The sequence below is a fragment of the Dromiciops gliroides genome, chromosome 5 (assembly GCF_019393635.1).
Source record: "Dromiciops gliroides isolate mDroGli1 chromosome 5, mDroGli1.pri, whole genome shotgun sequence".
In the NCBI taxonomy this organism is placed as follows: domain Eukaryota; kingdom Metazoa; phylum Chordata; class Mammalia; order Microbiotheria; family Microbiotheriidae; genus Dromiciops; species Dromiciops gliroides.
The window spans coordinates 58,881,718-58,898,852 of record NC_057865.1 but is presented as its reverse complement, the minus strand read 5'-3'; the positions used below and the strand labels follow the sequence as shown (position 1 = coordinate 58,898,852).

General features: G+C 36.5%; 1 protein-coding gene across 7 annotated transcripts in view; it reads left to right on the top strand.

The window, feature by feature from the left end:
• The window catches only part of NEBL (nebulette), a 506,719-nt gene that overhangs the window by 348,691 nt on the left and 140,893 nt on the right, over positions 1-17,135 (top strand). For 2 of the 7 annotated variants that reach the window (XM_043966342.1, XM_043966337.1), the window contains exons 6-7: positions 12,034-12,131; positions 12,258-12,329. The exons of the other annotated variants lie outside the window; for them this stretch is intronic. In XM_043966342.1, coding sequence (XP_043822277.1) covers positions 12,045-12,131; positions 12,258-12,329 — 159 coding nt within the window. In that variant the 5' untranslated portion in view covers positions 12,034-12,044. The remainder of the gene's footprint in view (positions 1-12,033; positions 12,132-12,257; positions 12,330-17,135) is intronic. 7 annotated transcript variants of the gene reach the window in all.

Below are 17,135 nucleotides of genomic sequence, written 5' to 3'. Positions count from 1 at the left end.
AGAGTAAATAGGGGTTTAGGTTTTACATGGATCTTCTGCAGTTTCTTCCATTGGAAGTTAAATATGGGAATAATTCTTTCACAAAGTATAGTTTGTACTGGTAAGGCACAGTATGGTTACAAAGTAACCTTTAGGCATTATTTCATTCAGTCTCCTCACTATCCCTTTGAGATAGGTGACAGAGTTGTTGTTATTCACATTTTAACAGATGAGGAAGTTGATACCCAAAGAGGTTAAGTGATATGTCCAAGGTCATATGCATAATAAATGTAAGAACAAAGATTCAAACACAGGTTTTCTGATCATGGCCACAGCTCACTCTTCTATGTTGTGATGCCTCTGTTTTTTTATAGTTCCTTCAACTGGCCACTGGTGGAAAGTGGTGAGGGTAGGGAACTAGACAGGAGGAGCTTAAAGGGAAGGAATAGAGCAGGGAAAGACCACAGTGTCCAAAGCCCAAAGGCATTTCTCAAGGAAATTGGGTTCAAAGACCTGGATGCTTTTTTCCGATAGGTTATTTGTATGCCACTCCTCCTCTGCCCCTCCCCCCAACTTTAGGTGTCTACTGTTGATATGACTTACCATTCATTCCTAGATCTGATTATTAATGTAATCTCCTATGGGGCAAGGAGCGTTTCACTTTAGACTTTGTATCCGCAACATATTGCACTGTGCCTAGCATATAATAGGTGCTTCAATACTATTTCTTGAATGAAAATTGTAAAATAATATCCGCAGAGATCCTGCAGGGAAGGTTGGCTCAATACTAACCTTGAATATCCCAGAGATGTTCTGAGGATTGGTGGAAAAGCTGAGTAACACTTGGAACTTTCTACCCTCCTCAAATCATTTTCCTTTCTTTTGAATAAGGCTATCTCCCTATTCACCAAGTGATTTTATTCAAGTCCTCCTGTCTTTCCCTCATGTGTCTCAAAAACACAGCCTCCACCCTCCTCATCTTCACCTGTTTGAATCCTTCTCTTCTTTGAAGGTTCATCTCTGGTGTCTTCTCCTCAGTAAAACCTTCCATGACCCTTTCATTTTCCCCTTTCCCCCAGTTGTTTGTGCTCTCTCTCCAAATGTGTTAAAAATACTTTCTCTGGCTCTCTCTTGGTGCTATTGCACCTAATATTGTATCATACATATGTGTGTACATACTGTGTCCTCCCTAGTAGAATGCCCTTTCTGGGCAGTGAGTACCATTTGTTATCTTTTCTTCATTAGCACCTTGCCTCTGATGCCTTGCATATGGTGTATACATAATGAATGCTTGTTTGGTGACTAGTAAAAACTCACTTTTTCTAAAGGACTTTAACATATAAAAACATTGGAGCGGCTAGGTGGTGCAGTGGATAGAGCACTGGCCCTGGATTCAGGAGGACCAGAGTTCAAATCCGGCCTGACACTTGACACTTCATAGCTGTGTGACCCTGGATAAGTTACTTAACCCCAATTGCCTCACCAAAAACAAAAAAAACATATAAAAACATTATCCTATCTGATAACCCTTGGCAAGTACTACAGCGCTTTAGCTTTGCTCATTGTACAGATGAAGTGAGGGAGTCTCAGAGAAGTTGAGGGATTTGCCTGAAGGAACACAGTTAAGTACTGAAGGTGAAATTCAAGCCTACATCTCTTGATTCCAAGTCTGGTGTTCTCCCTCCCATACTTCCCCAAGATATAAGTAAATACTGCAGTATTCATTCTGTTTTGTAATAGTGATTATGCTGGGGGCAGCTAGGTGGCACAATGGATAGAGCACTGGCCCTGGAGTCAGGAGGACCTGAGTTCAAATCCGACCTCAGACACTTGACACTTACTAGCTGTGTGACCCTGGGCAAATCACTTAACCCCAATTGCCTCCCCCCCCCCCACAAAATAGTGATTATTCTGCTATAATGATGACTCTTCTCAAATGCATTCTACTACTCCTAGAACCTATTTTTTGGTCTCATCATTGCTTTATCGTTATAACTTCTATATTTTGATACACAAATTTTAACTTTGTGTATTTCTCCAGCAAATTGAACAGTTACCTTCCTCTGATTCCCCTGCTTAACCTAGCATCAGACTATTTATTTCACTGTTTTCATAAATTTTATAAATGATCTAAGCAATGGGAAATATGAAGGGGTTAAAGAATTGCCAGGATTGATCAAGCCTGCTCTTTTTCTGACTCTTGAGATGGTGTTGACAGCCAAATGATGAGTTTCTTCAATAAATCCACTCTCATAGTCAAGTCTTTCCAGATGTGAGAAGTAATTAAGACTCTGCATTTATTGAGGCTTTGTGTGCTTTGTGAAAAGAAACTGGCAGCTGTGGTGAATTAGCTACATATATAGCATATATGTACATATTGCATATAATGTATGTGCATATGTACTACACATAAAACATATGTTACATGTAAAACAGAAAACATGTCAAGTCTATAAAGCACACACATATAATGCAACAAACTGAAAACCAAAAGCTAATTTCTGTAATAATTACATATCACTAGTGAAGGAGCTAGACTTTACCCATTTTATTTTGTATTTTTTCAAAGGAATATTTAAGGGAAGGAAGAATAATTAAAAAGAATACTAACTGTGCAATTTAACAATTTTATGATTCTAATTCTCAAAGGTACTTTTGATGATAAATTTGTTTTATTCTCTCATCGCTTGTTTTAGTTATTGCCTTTATCTTAGCCACTCATTTTGGGGCTTCCAGTGAAGAGTAAGTTAGATAGAATGATTGTGGTATAAGCCTTAATTTATTAACGTATAACTAACATTGCAAATAGTTGGAAAATTAACAAACCAAAATTGTCTCTTCTGACTAGGAATAATAATGTGGCAGTTTAGACATAAAACAATGACCTCTTCATTTCTCGTCATTCATTGAAATTAATGGGTAAAGAGCAGAACTCCAAATGCTATCCACCTCCACACAGAGCACAGATGAACTCAGAATGCCAATTGAAGCATTTTTTTCATTTTTAAAATTTTTCTTGCTTTTTTTTCCCTTCAGAACATGGTCAGTGCAGAGATGTTTTGTAGGACTAAATATGATTAGTGGGTATCTTGTGTCTGATCATTTTTATGGTTTGAAGAGGGGGAGAAGAGAGGGAGAATTTGCAATTGTAAGGAAAATAAACATTTTTTTAAAATAAAGGAAAGAAAAAAAGAAAAGAAATTGGTGGATAGAGGAGAACATACTCTTGGTTTTCCTATGCAAAATAGGATGCACTTTAAAAATTCTGTTCAGAATCATCGCATAAAATCTATTTTTTATTGTCTATTCTTTTGTTTTAGAACTTAAGTACTTATAGTAATAATAATAGTTTACATTTGTAAAGCATTTTAAAGACTGTAAAATACCTTACATATTTCTTTTGATCTTCACAACTACTTTATTATTGTTATTATTATCTTCATGTTACAAATGAGGAAAGTGAAGCTGAGAGTTTAAGAAATTTACTGAGTCACACAGCTAGTGAACATCTGAGGGTGAATTCAAACTCAAGTCTTCTTGACTACAAGTCCAATGTTCCATCTACTATGTCAGTAATCAGACTATTGATGAAAAAACATTTTCCACAAATTTATGCCAGAGAATATGCTTATTTGTCAATTTTGTGGGAGAAGATACACACACACACACACACACACACACACACACACACACACACACACACGGACACATACATAGTATCCCAAACATTTTAGTGCAGTAAAAGCTTTAATAAGCTCGTTTAAAAAATGGAAAACACCATTTGCAATTTTGCTTTAGTAACAAAGATAATATCAGATATTAACTGGGGCTGGCTACAGAGTGCAGCAGAGAGAGCAATGGATGTGGGGTCAGGAAGACCTGAGTTCAAATCTAGCCTCAGACACTTATTAACTGTGTGATTCTAGGCAAGTCACTAAACTTTTCTCAGCATCAGTTTCCTCATTCGTAAAATGAGGATCATAATAGTACCTCCCTCCCAGGATTGTTGTATCAAATGAAGTAACATATCTAAAGTGATTTGAAAACTTTAAATTGTTTGATCAACGTTAGCCATCATTAGTAATGCTTTATGTAAATCCTTAAAGAACTGTATAAATACTAATTATACCTGTTATTGTTCAAGCTACTTTCACTCTGTTCAGCTTGGTTTATTGCTATCAAAGTGCTGATAAAAGGCCCAGGAGGACATAGGCTTGATGAATGCAGCTTTCAGAAGTAAATTAGACAGCTATTAACTAAGGTTCATTTTCAAAAGAAGACATTTTGAACTATGATTTTTACATTTCTCTTCCCAAGAAACCATTTAAAAGAATCGTTGCCTAGCAAAGTCCTCTTTCAGACAAATGTCCGAATATAGGCGAATATGTGAGGTGAAGGTAAAATAAGCAGCTCTTATGCCATTGAAAATGATGATCCCTTGGAGAAGGAGGAGGAGGAGGAAGAAGAGAGCAAAAGAGAGATAGACAGACAGAGGCAGAAGACAAAGAGGAGCCAGAGCAGAGACAGAGAGGAGGAAAAGAGGGAAGGAGAGAGGGGGAAAATGGGAAAAAGAAAGGGGAGAGGGAGGAGAGAGACAGGGAGAGAAGAGAGAAGGGAGGGAGAAGGGAGACAGCAGAGATGGAGATGGGAGGGAGAGAGACACAGAGAAAGAGAGATAAGATATAAGGTATAATATATAAGATGGAGGAGGGAGGAGTGGGGGGATGGGGAGAGAGAGAGAGAATTCTTTTCAGATGACACACTGAGTGAGTGCCTAACAAAGTTCCAAATCCCCAGATGGTGCTCCAAAAATGTGAGTTGATGATGATGGTGGTGGTGGTGGTAAACAACTGGCTTAATTTGCATCTGCTTGCCATGTTTGAAGCTAGCAATTTAGAGTCAGTGTTTTTCGAGAAAAAATGCAGCTATTTTAATCTTTCACATTGTATTAACCTATTTTATCTATACAAATGTTACCAAACTCAGAACTTGGTTCCTAGGTCCTTCCTTATTTATCATGTTGGAGGGGGAAATATATATATATATATATATATATATATATACATATATATATATATATATACACATACACACACATACATATATATGTAGTGTGTGTATATACACAAATATATATAGATATATATCACAGTATATTTTATCCCATATTTAACTGTACACTTATATAGGCACATATATGTATGTGGAAGGTGGGAAAAAGGACAGTGAGTAGTAAATATTGTTCAAAAATCAGGAGATGCTTGTCCTATATAATCCTAATAGCACCGGAGACAGACAAGCAATCCATGACTTATTATTGTAGTCCAGCTGTGTTTCTTTGGGCAGGTGATTTGAATTACCCATGTGACTGGGCAGTTGCTATGGAAATACAAATGCTCACATATAAACAGCAAACCTAAAAAAGATTAGAGCCTTGTTTATCACTGGTGTCTAAATGTTTCTGATTTTAAGGTAAAAATAATTGGAAACTTCTCTTGCCTTGTTGGGAAGAGGGTGGGGTGGAAGACTGATTACATTATATCGTCCATTTCTTCATCATCTGCACCTACTTGTACAGTTACTAGCAAGTCTATTATTGGGGAGTTGATGTCTTACATTGGAATGGTGCTTTAATTGTTTTTTTTAAAAGCTTTCTATTCATTATTTCTTAAAAAATTCACATGACAGACAAATATCATCATTTTATAAAATGGGGAAACTAAGTACGATTTGTGTTAAGAAATGTCAAAGATTACAAAAATAATTTGCCCAAGCTCACCTGGGAGGGCTGGATACTGAGGTCCTTCCCATCAAACCTTGGTGTTTAGGTCCTTAGCAGATCCCCATTTCTTCAGGAATAAAATTACTGAAATAAATTTTTGAAAAAGATATCTCTTCCCCAATTGAGAAATGGTCAAAGGATATGAACAGGCAGTTTTCTGATGAAGAAACCAACGCTATCTATTCCCATGTGAAAAAAATGCTCTAAATCACTATTGATTAGAGAGATGCAAATTAAAACAACTCTGAGGTACCACCTGACACCTATCAGATTGGCTAAAATGACAAAAAAGGAAAATAATAAATGTTGGAGAAGCTGTGGGAAAATTGGAACACTAATGCATTGTTGGTGGAGCTATGAACTGATCCAACCATTCTGGAGAGCAATTTGGAATTATGCCCAAAGGGTGATAAAGCTGTCCATACCCTTTGACCCAGCAATACCACTTTTGGGTCTTTTCCCCAAAGAAATCATGGAAAGGGGAAAGGGACCCACATGTACAAAAATATTTATAGCTGCTCTTTATGTGGTGGCAAGGAATTGGAAGATGAGGGGGTGCCCATCAATTGGGGAATGGCTGGACAAGTTGTGGTATATGAATACAATGGAATACTATTGTGCTGTAAGAAATGATGAGCAGGAGGAGTTCAGAGAAACCTGGAGGGTCTTACATGAGCTGATGATGAGTGAGATGAGCAGAACCAGAAGAACATTGTACACAGTATCATCAACATTGAGTGTTGATCTACTGTGATGGACCATATTCTTCTCACCAATGCAATGGTACAGAAGAGTTCCAGGGAATTCATGATAGAAGAGGATCTCCAAATCCAAGAAAAAAAAAAGAACTGTGGAGTATAGATGCTGAATTAACCATACTATTTCTTCAGTTTTTGGTGCTGTTGTTTTTTCTATTTTGAGGTTTTTCATCATTGCTCTGATTTTTCTCTTATAACATGACTAATGAAGAAATAGGATTAATGTTATTATGTGTATATATATAACCTATATCAGATTACCTGCTGTCTAGGGGAAGGGGTAGGGAGGGGAGGGAGGGAGAAAAATCTGAAATTGCAAAGCTTGTATAAACAAAAGTTGAGAACTATCTTTACATGTAATGGAAAAAAAATAAATTTAATTTAAAAAAAGAAAAAAGAAAAAGATATCTCACAACATAAACGAAAAGCCTCAAAAAGTAAAATAGATTGGAAAAAAACTAGCAAGGTTATTCCTCTCCTGGGGAAATGTCAACTTAGAAAATGTGTATCAAATTATAACATTCAGCTCTCTCTCTCTCTCTCTCTCTCTCTCTCTCTCTCTCTCTCTCTCTCTCTCTCTCTCTCTCTCTTTCTCTCCCTCCTCTCCCTCCCTCCCTCTCCCTATCTCTCTAAATGGGGAATAAAACCAGTATGAAAGAAAATTCTGAAATCAGATCATTATCCATACTCTCTTCTTATTCCCTGAATCAGATCTTTGGTGTTTTGGCAAGAAAGCTGTGTGGTGACAAACCACATCATGGGTTTTTTCCCTTTTAGAAGGAAATTGATGAAAACTGTATAATTGTATAATTTTATAGAGAAGAAGGATGTAGCTATCTTTAAATCACAAGCAACTGTGGCTCTTAGTTGTCAAATTCCATGTAAACAGGTTTTATTTGTGAGCAGGTGACAGTGAATTTCTCCAAGATGATCTCCTTGTTTCCAAGAACCTGTGATATTATATTTTGAGACAAGGCAACCTGGCTGTCACACAAAGAGTGTGAGACTTGTTTAGGAAATCTGAGTTTTAATGGTGGTTCTGCCACTGTATTAGTCACACTACCTTTCTCTCAATTTCCTTCTCTCTGAATGAAATGGTTAAACCAAGTACCCTCAAAGGTGCTGTCTGTATCTTAGACTATTTCTGGAATATATCCTGAAAAGAAAGAGGATATCCAGGCTGTGATTCTTGTGGGTTTTTTTGTTTGTTTGTTTGTTTTTCTTAGTGAGGCAATTGGGGTTAAGTGACTTGCCCAGGGTCACACAGCTAGTAAGTGTCAAGTGTCTGAGGCCGTCTTTGAACTCAGGTACTCCTGACTCCAGGGCCGGTGCTCTATCCACTGCGCCATCTAGTTGCCCCATTCTTGTGTTTTTTTATAGGCCTCCTGTTCAAATTAATTCATTATGTCAAAGATGAGAAAGATCACAAAATGGTCTTCCTTATATGCAGGAGATCATGTAGTATGTAGAATAGAATTCTTTTCTACACATTGGATGAAAATGGTACAGTATCATAAAATGCTGAATTTTCTAAATTACACTTCTCAGAATTTGGGAGAGGTTCTTTGCCTAAACTGCGGTCATTTGGAGGAGAAGAGATAACAGAATTTTTTCTTCTCTTCCTTCTTTACACAGCTATTACTCATCTATAGCAGGAAGGGTAGGATTGTAGTGTGAAAGAACATTGGGGGGCAGCTAGGTGGCGCAGTGGATAGAGCACCGGCCCTGGAGTCAGGAGTACCTGAGTTCAAATCCGGCCTCAGACACTTAACACTTACTAGCTGTGTGACCCTGGGCAAGTCACTTAACCCCAACTGCCTCACTAAAAAAATAAAAAAATAAAAAAATAAATAAATAAAAAATAGTATTTAAAAAAAAAAGAAAGAACATTGGACTCTGATTCAAAAGATATGGTTGTGAAACATGGTTCTCCAAGTTAAACGTGCAACTCAGGACAAGTTACAGCTTTTCTGAGTTTTAGATTCCTCATCTATAAAATGCAATTAATCATATCTACATCACCTGTGGGGTCATTGGATCAAGTGACTAATTTGTGCCAAGTGTCTTATAACCTTGAAGAGTTGCATAAAGACAAACTCTGGAATAGTAAATCAGTCAGGAGCTTTGAGGGAAATAGTGAAGACTCCTCTTTGATGACTCCCTCAACTTCTCTGATTTCTCATTTATACTTATCAGTAAATCTGGAGTAGTAATACCTCCTGTTCATTACCTACTCCACAGGCTTATTGAAAGGATCAAATTAAAGAAAGTATGTGAATGCCCTTTGTAAATTATTTTATAAGTGAAAGGCATTATTTCTGAGAGAGAAAGTGGAGCTAGAAACCAGGTTTTAAGGCTTCAAGTTCAGTGCCCTCTTCACCAGTGTGGTACTTGGCGTCTTCTTGATGGTAAGATCAGGGATCGTTCTGTGAAATAAAATCCTTTTCTGGTACTGTATTAGGCAAAAGTACATAAATCTCTGTAACTACTAAACTTTAACTGTTATTCTTTGGAATTCTCCAGTTTTCATAGTTGGCGCAGGAATCATAGTTTTAGATGTTAGAAATGATTTTGCCCATCTCCTTCATCTTACAGGTAAGGAAATTGAGACTTACTGAAGGAATGTGTACAAATTCATATAAGACAGTAAAGTAGGAGAAATAGGATTTGTATTCAAGTCCCCTAAATTCAAACCTGTTTTTCTTCCTTCAGCATCAGCCATTGGCAGGGGTTCACACAACTTTTTGCCTGGTTTATTCCAATAATATTATATTTCCACCTGTATTCTCTCATTTCATCCCAACTTGTGTTCTGTTTTTTAGAAAAATTATCCTAATACTCAGTTCTGATTATTTTACTCCTGTATTTGAAATCTTGAAATGTCTCCTTGTCCTCATAAACTTTGCCTCTCAAATAAAAATCTAACCTGAAATTTAAAGCACTTTGGAATCTGACTCCATCTTGCATTTTTCAGTCTTACCTGACTTTTTTCCCTTCCACATAGTCTAGTCTTTTGCCAAACTGAACCACTTAATGCCCCATGCTTTCCTACTGCCATGGTTTCTGTCATCCTATTTATTATCAATCTCTATGATATCTTCTCGCTCATCTCACCTTTTGAAATATTGCTGTGAATCAAGGAAGGACAGGGTCTCTTCTATCTTATGCCCCTAGGGATCAGGGAATCAGATCTGACTCTCAGGGCTGTATTGCTGAGAATAACTTCTATTATTGTGAATCACTTTATGTCATTCGAAAACATTGAAGTTTTAACCAATTAACTAGTATTAATAGTATACTCAAATATTAACTAGTCACGTCACCTATGGTATTTTGTTTCTCTTCTTTTTTTCCTGGCTTGATCTTTCCCTTAGCTTTCTACCTTCTATTAATTTTGCCTTTCCTTCAATGCCTCTTTTCATTCCCTTCCTTCCTGCAATACACTGGGATCTCATCTCAAAACACAACATAATAAGGAACTAAAGTGTTGTGGAATTTTTCTTTCGTATTCATTTCAGTATATTTTATAGTAAAAACTGGCATCCAGAGCTTTTTTTTTTCCATATAGAGCTTTTTAAAATTTTCAAAGTGGTTTATTGTTTGAACCTCATAGCACCTCTGTGAAGCAGATAATATGCACCACTGCCATTTTACAGAGAAAGAGATTAAACTTCCAGAGTGTAAGTGACTTGCACAGCATCATGCACCCAATAAGGGCCAAAGGCTGGATTGGAATTCAGGTCTTCTCTAACCCCAAGTCTAGTATTCCACTGACTATGCCAATTTGCCTCTCAGTCCTCCCATATTCTCTTATTTTTAGGAGCAGACAAACTGAATATTATTTATTTTAAGACAATCTTAAATTAAGTTGTGTTTTGTATTTGACCCTCAATTTTCCTTTTCTGGTGTCAGTGATTGAAGAAAGAATGAGGCACTTGGAATTTTTATATAAACAAGATTTAATTTCCTTCTCTTCTTCCTCTCCTTCCTTCCCTCCCTTCCTCTCTCCTTCCTTCCTTTCCTCCCTTCCCCAAAGTGAAACCACAGTGTATAGTAGAAAAAGCAATAAATTCCAGTTCTGGCTTAGCCATTAAACAATTTAACCTCCATGCACTGCTTCTTCATCTGTAAAATGGGACTACTATAAAACAATGCCAAGTACTCCTCTAGCTATACATTGCTTTGATTTTATCACTGATGGTCTAACAAGGTTGACAACATGTAAATATGTAAAGACAACAAGCAATGCAAGGCAATAATCATTCAAGTGCTTAATTCTAGGTACTGGGCTGAGTGTCAGGGATACAGATATGAGCAAAAAGATAGTTTGTGACCTCAAAGAGCTTATATTCTAATTGGGGAAGGCAGCATATAAAGGGGTACCTTAAAGAAAGATTGTGGGGGATGGGGCAGGGTTACCCTTGAGAGGGAATGGTGGCAAAATTAGTAATCTCAGGGGGCAGCTAGGTGGCATAGTGGATAAAGCACTGGCCCTGGATTCGGGAGGACCTGAGTTCAAATCCGACCTCAGACACTTGACACTTACTAGCTGTGTGACCCTGGGCAAGTCACTTAACCCCCATTGCCCTGAAAAAAACCAAAACAAACAAAATTAGTAGTCTCAGAAGCCCAGCTGGGAAAGAAGCATGACCAGCTTGGGCTTCTCCCAAAAATGACCTTGGGTTATGACAGACAAATCAGATAGCTTTTTCTTTCAAAAAAAGTATTCCACATGAATCTTTATCTTGAGAATAAGAATGGTTTTAGAAAAATAAATTACCTTACCAATAGAAACAAATGTCCTTTACAAAAACATAAGCCAACTTTACAGGGCTTTATGCAGTTTCAAAAACTGGGCCCTTTTAGAAAATGATCTCTAGACTGTGGCTATTAACTAAAATTCCCAAGGAGATATTCTTCCCTCTTAAATTCAATTTAGTGAAAGGAGTGAAAATTTTCTCAACTCTTTCGACACCCCCTTCCATTCCAGCCTGCACCAAAGTAGAAGTATGCCTGACATTTAAGGGAAAGCCTGATTTAGATAAGGTCGCAGAAGCTTCAAGATAACAGGCTTTAGGCCTGCAATATCTTAAGTGTTATAACTGGCCAGTTTTCTCTTAATCTTTTAAGTCCCTCTGACCCTTTCAACCTGTTAGTTTTATGAATGGTCTCTTTGTCTCCAAGGAATGAATTAGAGAGCTATAACTTAATCTGTTCTTTTGAATTTCTTAACAAATTAGTTAGAAAGTTGACTATAAAAGATCAGACCATTGAATTTTATCAGTTAAAAATTATTACTGCTCCTGAGGATTGTAGCTGGCAAATCGTCCATGATGCCTTTCTGTTCCCTCATGGCCACTTGAGATAAAGGATGTCAAGTGTAAGCTAAATAAGGAAGAGGCCTTGGAAAGGTTAAACTCAGTGCAGGATAGGAGTCGCTGAGATGTCCAGGAAGCTGCCCTATGTCACAACGGTTACACTGGTAGATTTTAAAATCTTCAAGGAATTTTTCAGAAACAACAAACATGAGAGTGCCCATCTTTGAAGACTGCAAAGATGAAAGTGAAGGAGAGAAATCTGGGGGAGAAGATGTAGAAGATGAAGAAGAAAAGGTGGGTTCAACCTCATTTGTTTCCAAAAGTCCTTCATTGAAGAGCTATTTTTCATTTTAAAAATTGAGTGATCTTGGATTTATTTTCCCTTTTTTCTCTCTCTCTCTTTTTTTGGGAGGGGCACAGGTATTTCTTAAGCCTGTCATTGAAGACCGAAACATGGAATTGGCTAGAAAATGTACTGAGCTAATTAGTGAGGTGAGTAAATTAAATATTTAATTGAATATATAGCATGCATGACATTATGCCATTGAAAAATTTCAGAGCTTGCAATGATGATGACATCTGAGATAATTCAATTAACTTTACCATTTTTACAGATGAGAAACTGAGGCGGGAGGAGGGATAGTGAGTGACCTATTTGAAGTCATGTTCCTAGTTGGTGGCTGATTTAAGACCAGAGCCTGAGTTTGCTCATTCCTACCTAGTATGGTTCTCTTTTCCCATGTCATTCTACAATTCTGGATGAAATAATGCACATTGAACTGTATGGTATATTTCTTTTTAAGGAATAGGATTTGTTTCATCAGTACTACATTATTTCTTTTGGGAGGAGTTTCAGCTAAGTGATAAAACTCCAGAGCCAGACTCAGAGGGGAAGCATATTGTCCAGAAGTTTTGTTCAGTGTTAGTTGGTGGCCCAGAAAATTAATTTGCCTTATCCTGTAACATTTTCATTCTTTTGTTTCACTGGAATTGCTACAAAAAATATGTCAACTGAAAATCCAGAAGCACAGAGAAGAGGCTGCTGACTCTTGTTTACACAATACTAGAGAGCATTGTTTCTAGAAGAGAGGGAAGAGGGCACATATCAAGTAGTTAGGTGGATGTTCCTTCCTTTAGAACAGGAAAGAGATGACATCCCATTGTTTTCATTTGTTCGATTTGTGCAGGGTTGCATTTTTTTTCTTTTGCTTGTTTTTCCTTTTGTTTTTAAAATGATGAAAAGGACCAGGGAATTCTATATCTTTTTTGTTTCTTCTCCAAAAGTAAAATATTATAAATTACTTTAGGAACAACTCTTTTAATACAAGGAGATTATATGTATGCTTTCTGGTATTCAGGGAGATCCAGAGAATAACGGTCAGTGTAGATGGGTGTTCTGAATTCCTATTTATATCAGATTCTCTCTACTACCCAAAGCCTTGAAATTTGGTGCTTTTTTCACATTACATTTCTTATATACAGAAATATTATTAAAATTTCCAACTCAGAAACCCTGTAGCAAACTATATTGTGACTGGGATGTGTTTTGTTCCTTAAACCTTCATAGTTTAATCATTGATTTTAAGCCAATTATCTCCCTACTTTTGTGTCCCTCCTCCTTTATTTTATACCTTATCAAACGAAACACTATTTTTATAGTGTTTAGCACAGAGCCTGGTTAAACGTTAGTTGTTGTTTTTTAGGATGATGATAATGATGTTCTAGTTGACAGAGTAATATTCCTAGTTCAGATGGTGTAAATTTCTGTTGACAATTCTTGATGCTACTCCTTTGTAGAAGACCTTAAGTGACCTTTCCTGTAGCTATCCAATCTACTTTGTGATATAGTAGTCTGGTTACTTATGCCCACCACTAGATTGTAATCTGTTTGAGGAAATGGCTGTGTCTTATTCACATCTGAAGCGACACCAGCATTTTACCAAAATGACCAGAAAAACATAAAAATAATCGCTCTTAGTGAGACTTATGGTCTAGGCTACCCAGTGTGTGGAAATGGTGCCAAAAGACTACCATATAATAGAGCATGGGAGTCTTTCTTGATGACAGCCTCAGAGGTTAAGTGTAGACACTAAGTGTAATTGTACACACTATCCCAGGTGTGGTTGCACTATACATTGTGCAAAAGTATGATATTTTTTTTTTTGGTAATAACATTTCTAATGATGACTACCATTTTATTTGGCTTTTTGACTGAAGAAGCAAAATCTGGTTAATATCTTCAGGTTATTATTGACAGTGACTCTCCAGTCCCTTCCCTGAATTGTAACAGCTCAAAAATCCATCATTTAAGTAAGCTTTGCATTATTTTACAATTACCATTGCGGAAGCTCACTTTTATTTTCTGCTCACACGTCTTAGCAAGATCATCTTGTAGTTTGTCTCTGTCAGGTTGGCACTTCAGAACCTGGAAGACTTCAGTGGTAGTTGCTAACTTGATAATTTCACTATGTGTTCCTCCTTACATATCATTAATAAAATTGGTACTAAAGGCTGGTGCTAGAACCAATTTAGGGCTCCCAAAGCTCTTTGCTTGCCCTTCTCCTATGCAATTCATCACATTCTGTCCTATACTATAATAATTTGTCTATATCTTTTCTCCTCTAATCGATGGTATGTTTTTTTTTTGTGAACAAAGACCATAGGATTGTAACTATAAAATTGAAAGGGACCTTAGAGGTCATCCAGTCATTTTACAGGGCATCTAGGTGGTGCTTCAAGGCAGGAAGACTCACCTTAGTGAATTCAAATCCAGGCTCAGACACCTACTAGCTGTGTGACTCAGGGCAAGTCACTTAATGCTGTTTGCCTCACTTTCTCCCTCTGTAAAATAAGCTGGAGAAGGAAATGGCAAAGCACTCTAGTATCTTTGCCAGGAAAACCCTAAATGGGGTCTCAAAGAGAAAGAAACAACTGAAAAACAACCGAACAAGATAGCTGGGCTTTGATTTTAGATCTTCTGGTCCCAACTTTAACACATTTCTACTGCACCGTGCTAGGCTTATATCTTAGTAATTCCTATAGCCTCTATCATCCCTACCAGTGTCTTATCCAAACTTAGTGCTCAGTACTTTTCTTTTTAAAAGGATAAATCGCTTTGGATTTGATGGTTTTTAATGTCCCTTTCAGCACAGAGTCTCTGAATCATGTGGGGTTCCATTAGTTAAAATGCTCCTTCTCAATGTGTCTATTATATTTATCAGTTTCTAATATCATGAGGTGGCTCAATTAAAAAAAATTAATATGGAATTCAGTCAGCTTTACTTTTTTGAAAGTAAAGAATTCATTTAATACATTGTGCTCCCTTGATTCTTATTTTCCTCAAGCAGATGCAAAAGATAGCTCATGCACGATTTTAACCTTATGGATATAATTTTGTCTTTGCCCCAGTAGAGCATATTTAATGTTCTCGAGATGTCCAGTGATTCTATTCTTTATTATAGAATTTCACCAGCTTATCTGATATTCTCATTATGCCAGAGTTTTCAGCAGACATTTTAGAAGCCTTTTTATGGATGAGAGTGCATGGGCAGAGAAAACTTGCAGCTGTGAACTAACCCTTCCAACTTCACTTCTCTTCAAAATCCTCTGATGTGTCGTATATAGGACAGGAGGACATATAAAGGACTAGGAATATGTATTGTTGCATTGGGTATCTATACTAATGAAATGATAGATCCACTAACTTATTCCATTGAGCCCAAGTAATTTGTTTACATATAGTTTAGAAATAAGGCCTAGGACATCCCAAATATCTCCTGCTATTTATACATTTATTATTTCTTCATTGTTTACCAAAACTTTTAAAAAAGGCAACGAAAATTTCCCAAGCACTTCTTCCATAAAGATTGGAACACACAATTCATTCAGTTCTAGCATTATTTTATGTTCATCTGTGGTTGACTATTTTGAATGACCGTGTCAAATGGTCCGTTTGACCATTCATTTGGCTTCTTCCTTTGGATGTATTTAAAAATCTTTTTCTTGTTGCCTTTAGGATTCTTTATAAGGTAGATACTTCTCCTTTTCTTTACATACTTAATTTAAGTTTCGGGTTTGGATTTTCCTGTTATCTGTTTTATATTTTTAATTTTTTTCTCTGAATGATAGCTTTTTTTAAAGCTGGTAGTGAATTATATAATGCCCTTTTTTGGGGAAAACATTGATTCCGTTAGTTCAGTAAATAACTAGTCGACTCATTTTTTAAAACTTAATCAAATATCTTGTTGACTAAAATGACCAGTTATCCTTTGTACTGATATCATAGGTCTAGGTTAAAAAAAAGTTGAAACATCACTACACCCCACATACCAATGCCCATCTCCTTTTCTTTTGAGAGGGAAGAAAGAATGCTTGAAATGGTTTTGGATTCATGCTATCTACTTACTGCTGCTACTGCTGGGTGCTGCTGGTGCTGCTGCTGCTGCTGCTACTACTACTACTACTACTACTAAGAAGTTGTGTCTGTAGAAATGAAATGCTCTCCTTATTAAAGTATAGGTTTTCATTATGTTGCCTTGGAAATAAAAGTCTCAACTTAGAGCTAAGGAAATTCCATTAGTTCTGGCACAAAAAATAATACTAACTAATATTTACCCATGTGAAAAGTGGGGATTATTTCCTTGTCATCTTAATGAAAAATTTTGCAGGAACCATAAAATCAGAAATACTTTTTATAAGCTGATTTCCCCCCTTCGTTTTCTTTTTAATTTAGGAAATAAAACAAGCATTTCCATAACAGTACAACAAAAAAGATGATTGCATGTGAAACTATAAATCTATTATGTACAACTTCCTATGCCTTTTAAATATATTATAAAGTTATCATGTAACTAATTTTTCCTCTTTTTTTCTTCCCTTCCCCCTCACCTGAGACTGACTACCATAAGAAACAAATATATATATATATATATGTATTTAAAAATCATCCTATATACACTTTTATTTATCCGTTATTTCTCTGAATGCAGATAGCATCTTCTTTCATAGGTATTTTGTAGTTAAATTGGGTATTTATAATAGTCAAAATGACTAGAAATTGTGGGACTGCCCATCTCTTGGGGAATGGCTGAATATTTTGTGGTATATAATAATGATCAAATACTACTGTGCAATAAGAAATGATGAGCCTATTGATTGAAGAAAATCATGGCTAGACTCGCACAAAATAATAAAGAGTGAATTGAGCAGAACCAAGAGAACACTGTATATAATAACAGCAATATTGTTTTAAATAAGCCACTTTTAAAACATGATGATGATAGGGGACAAGAAGGGAGA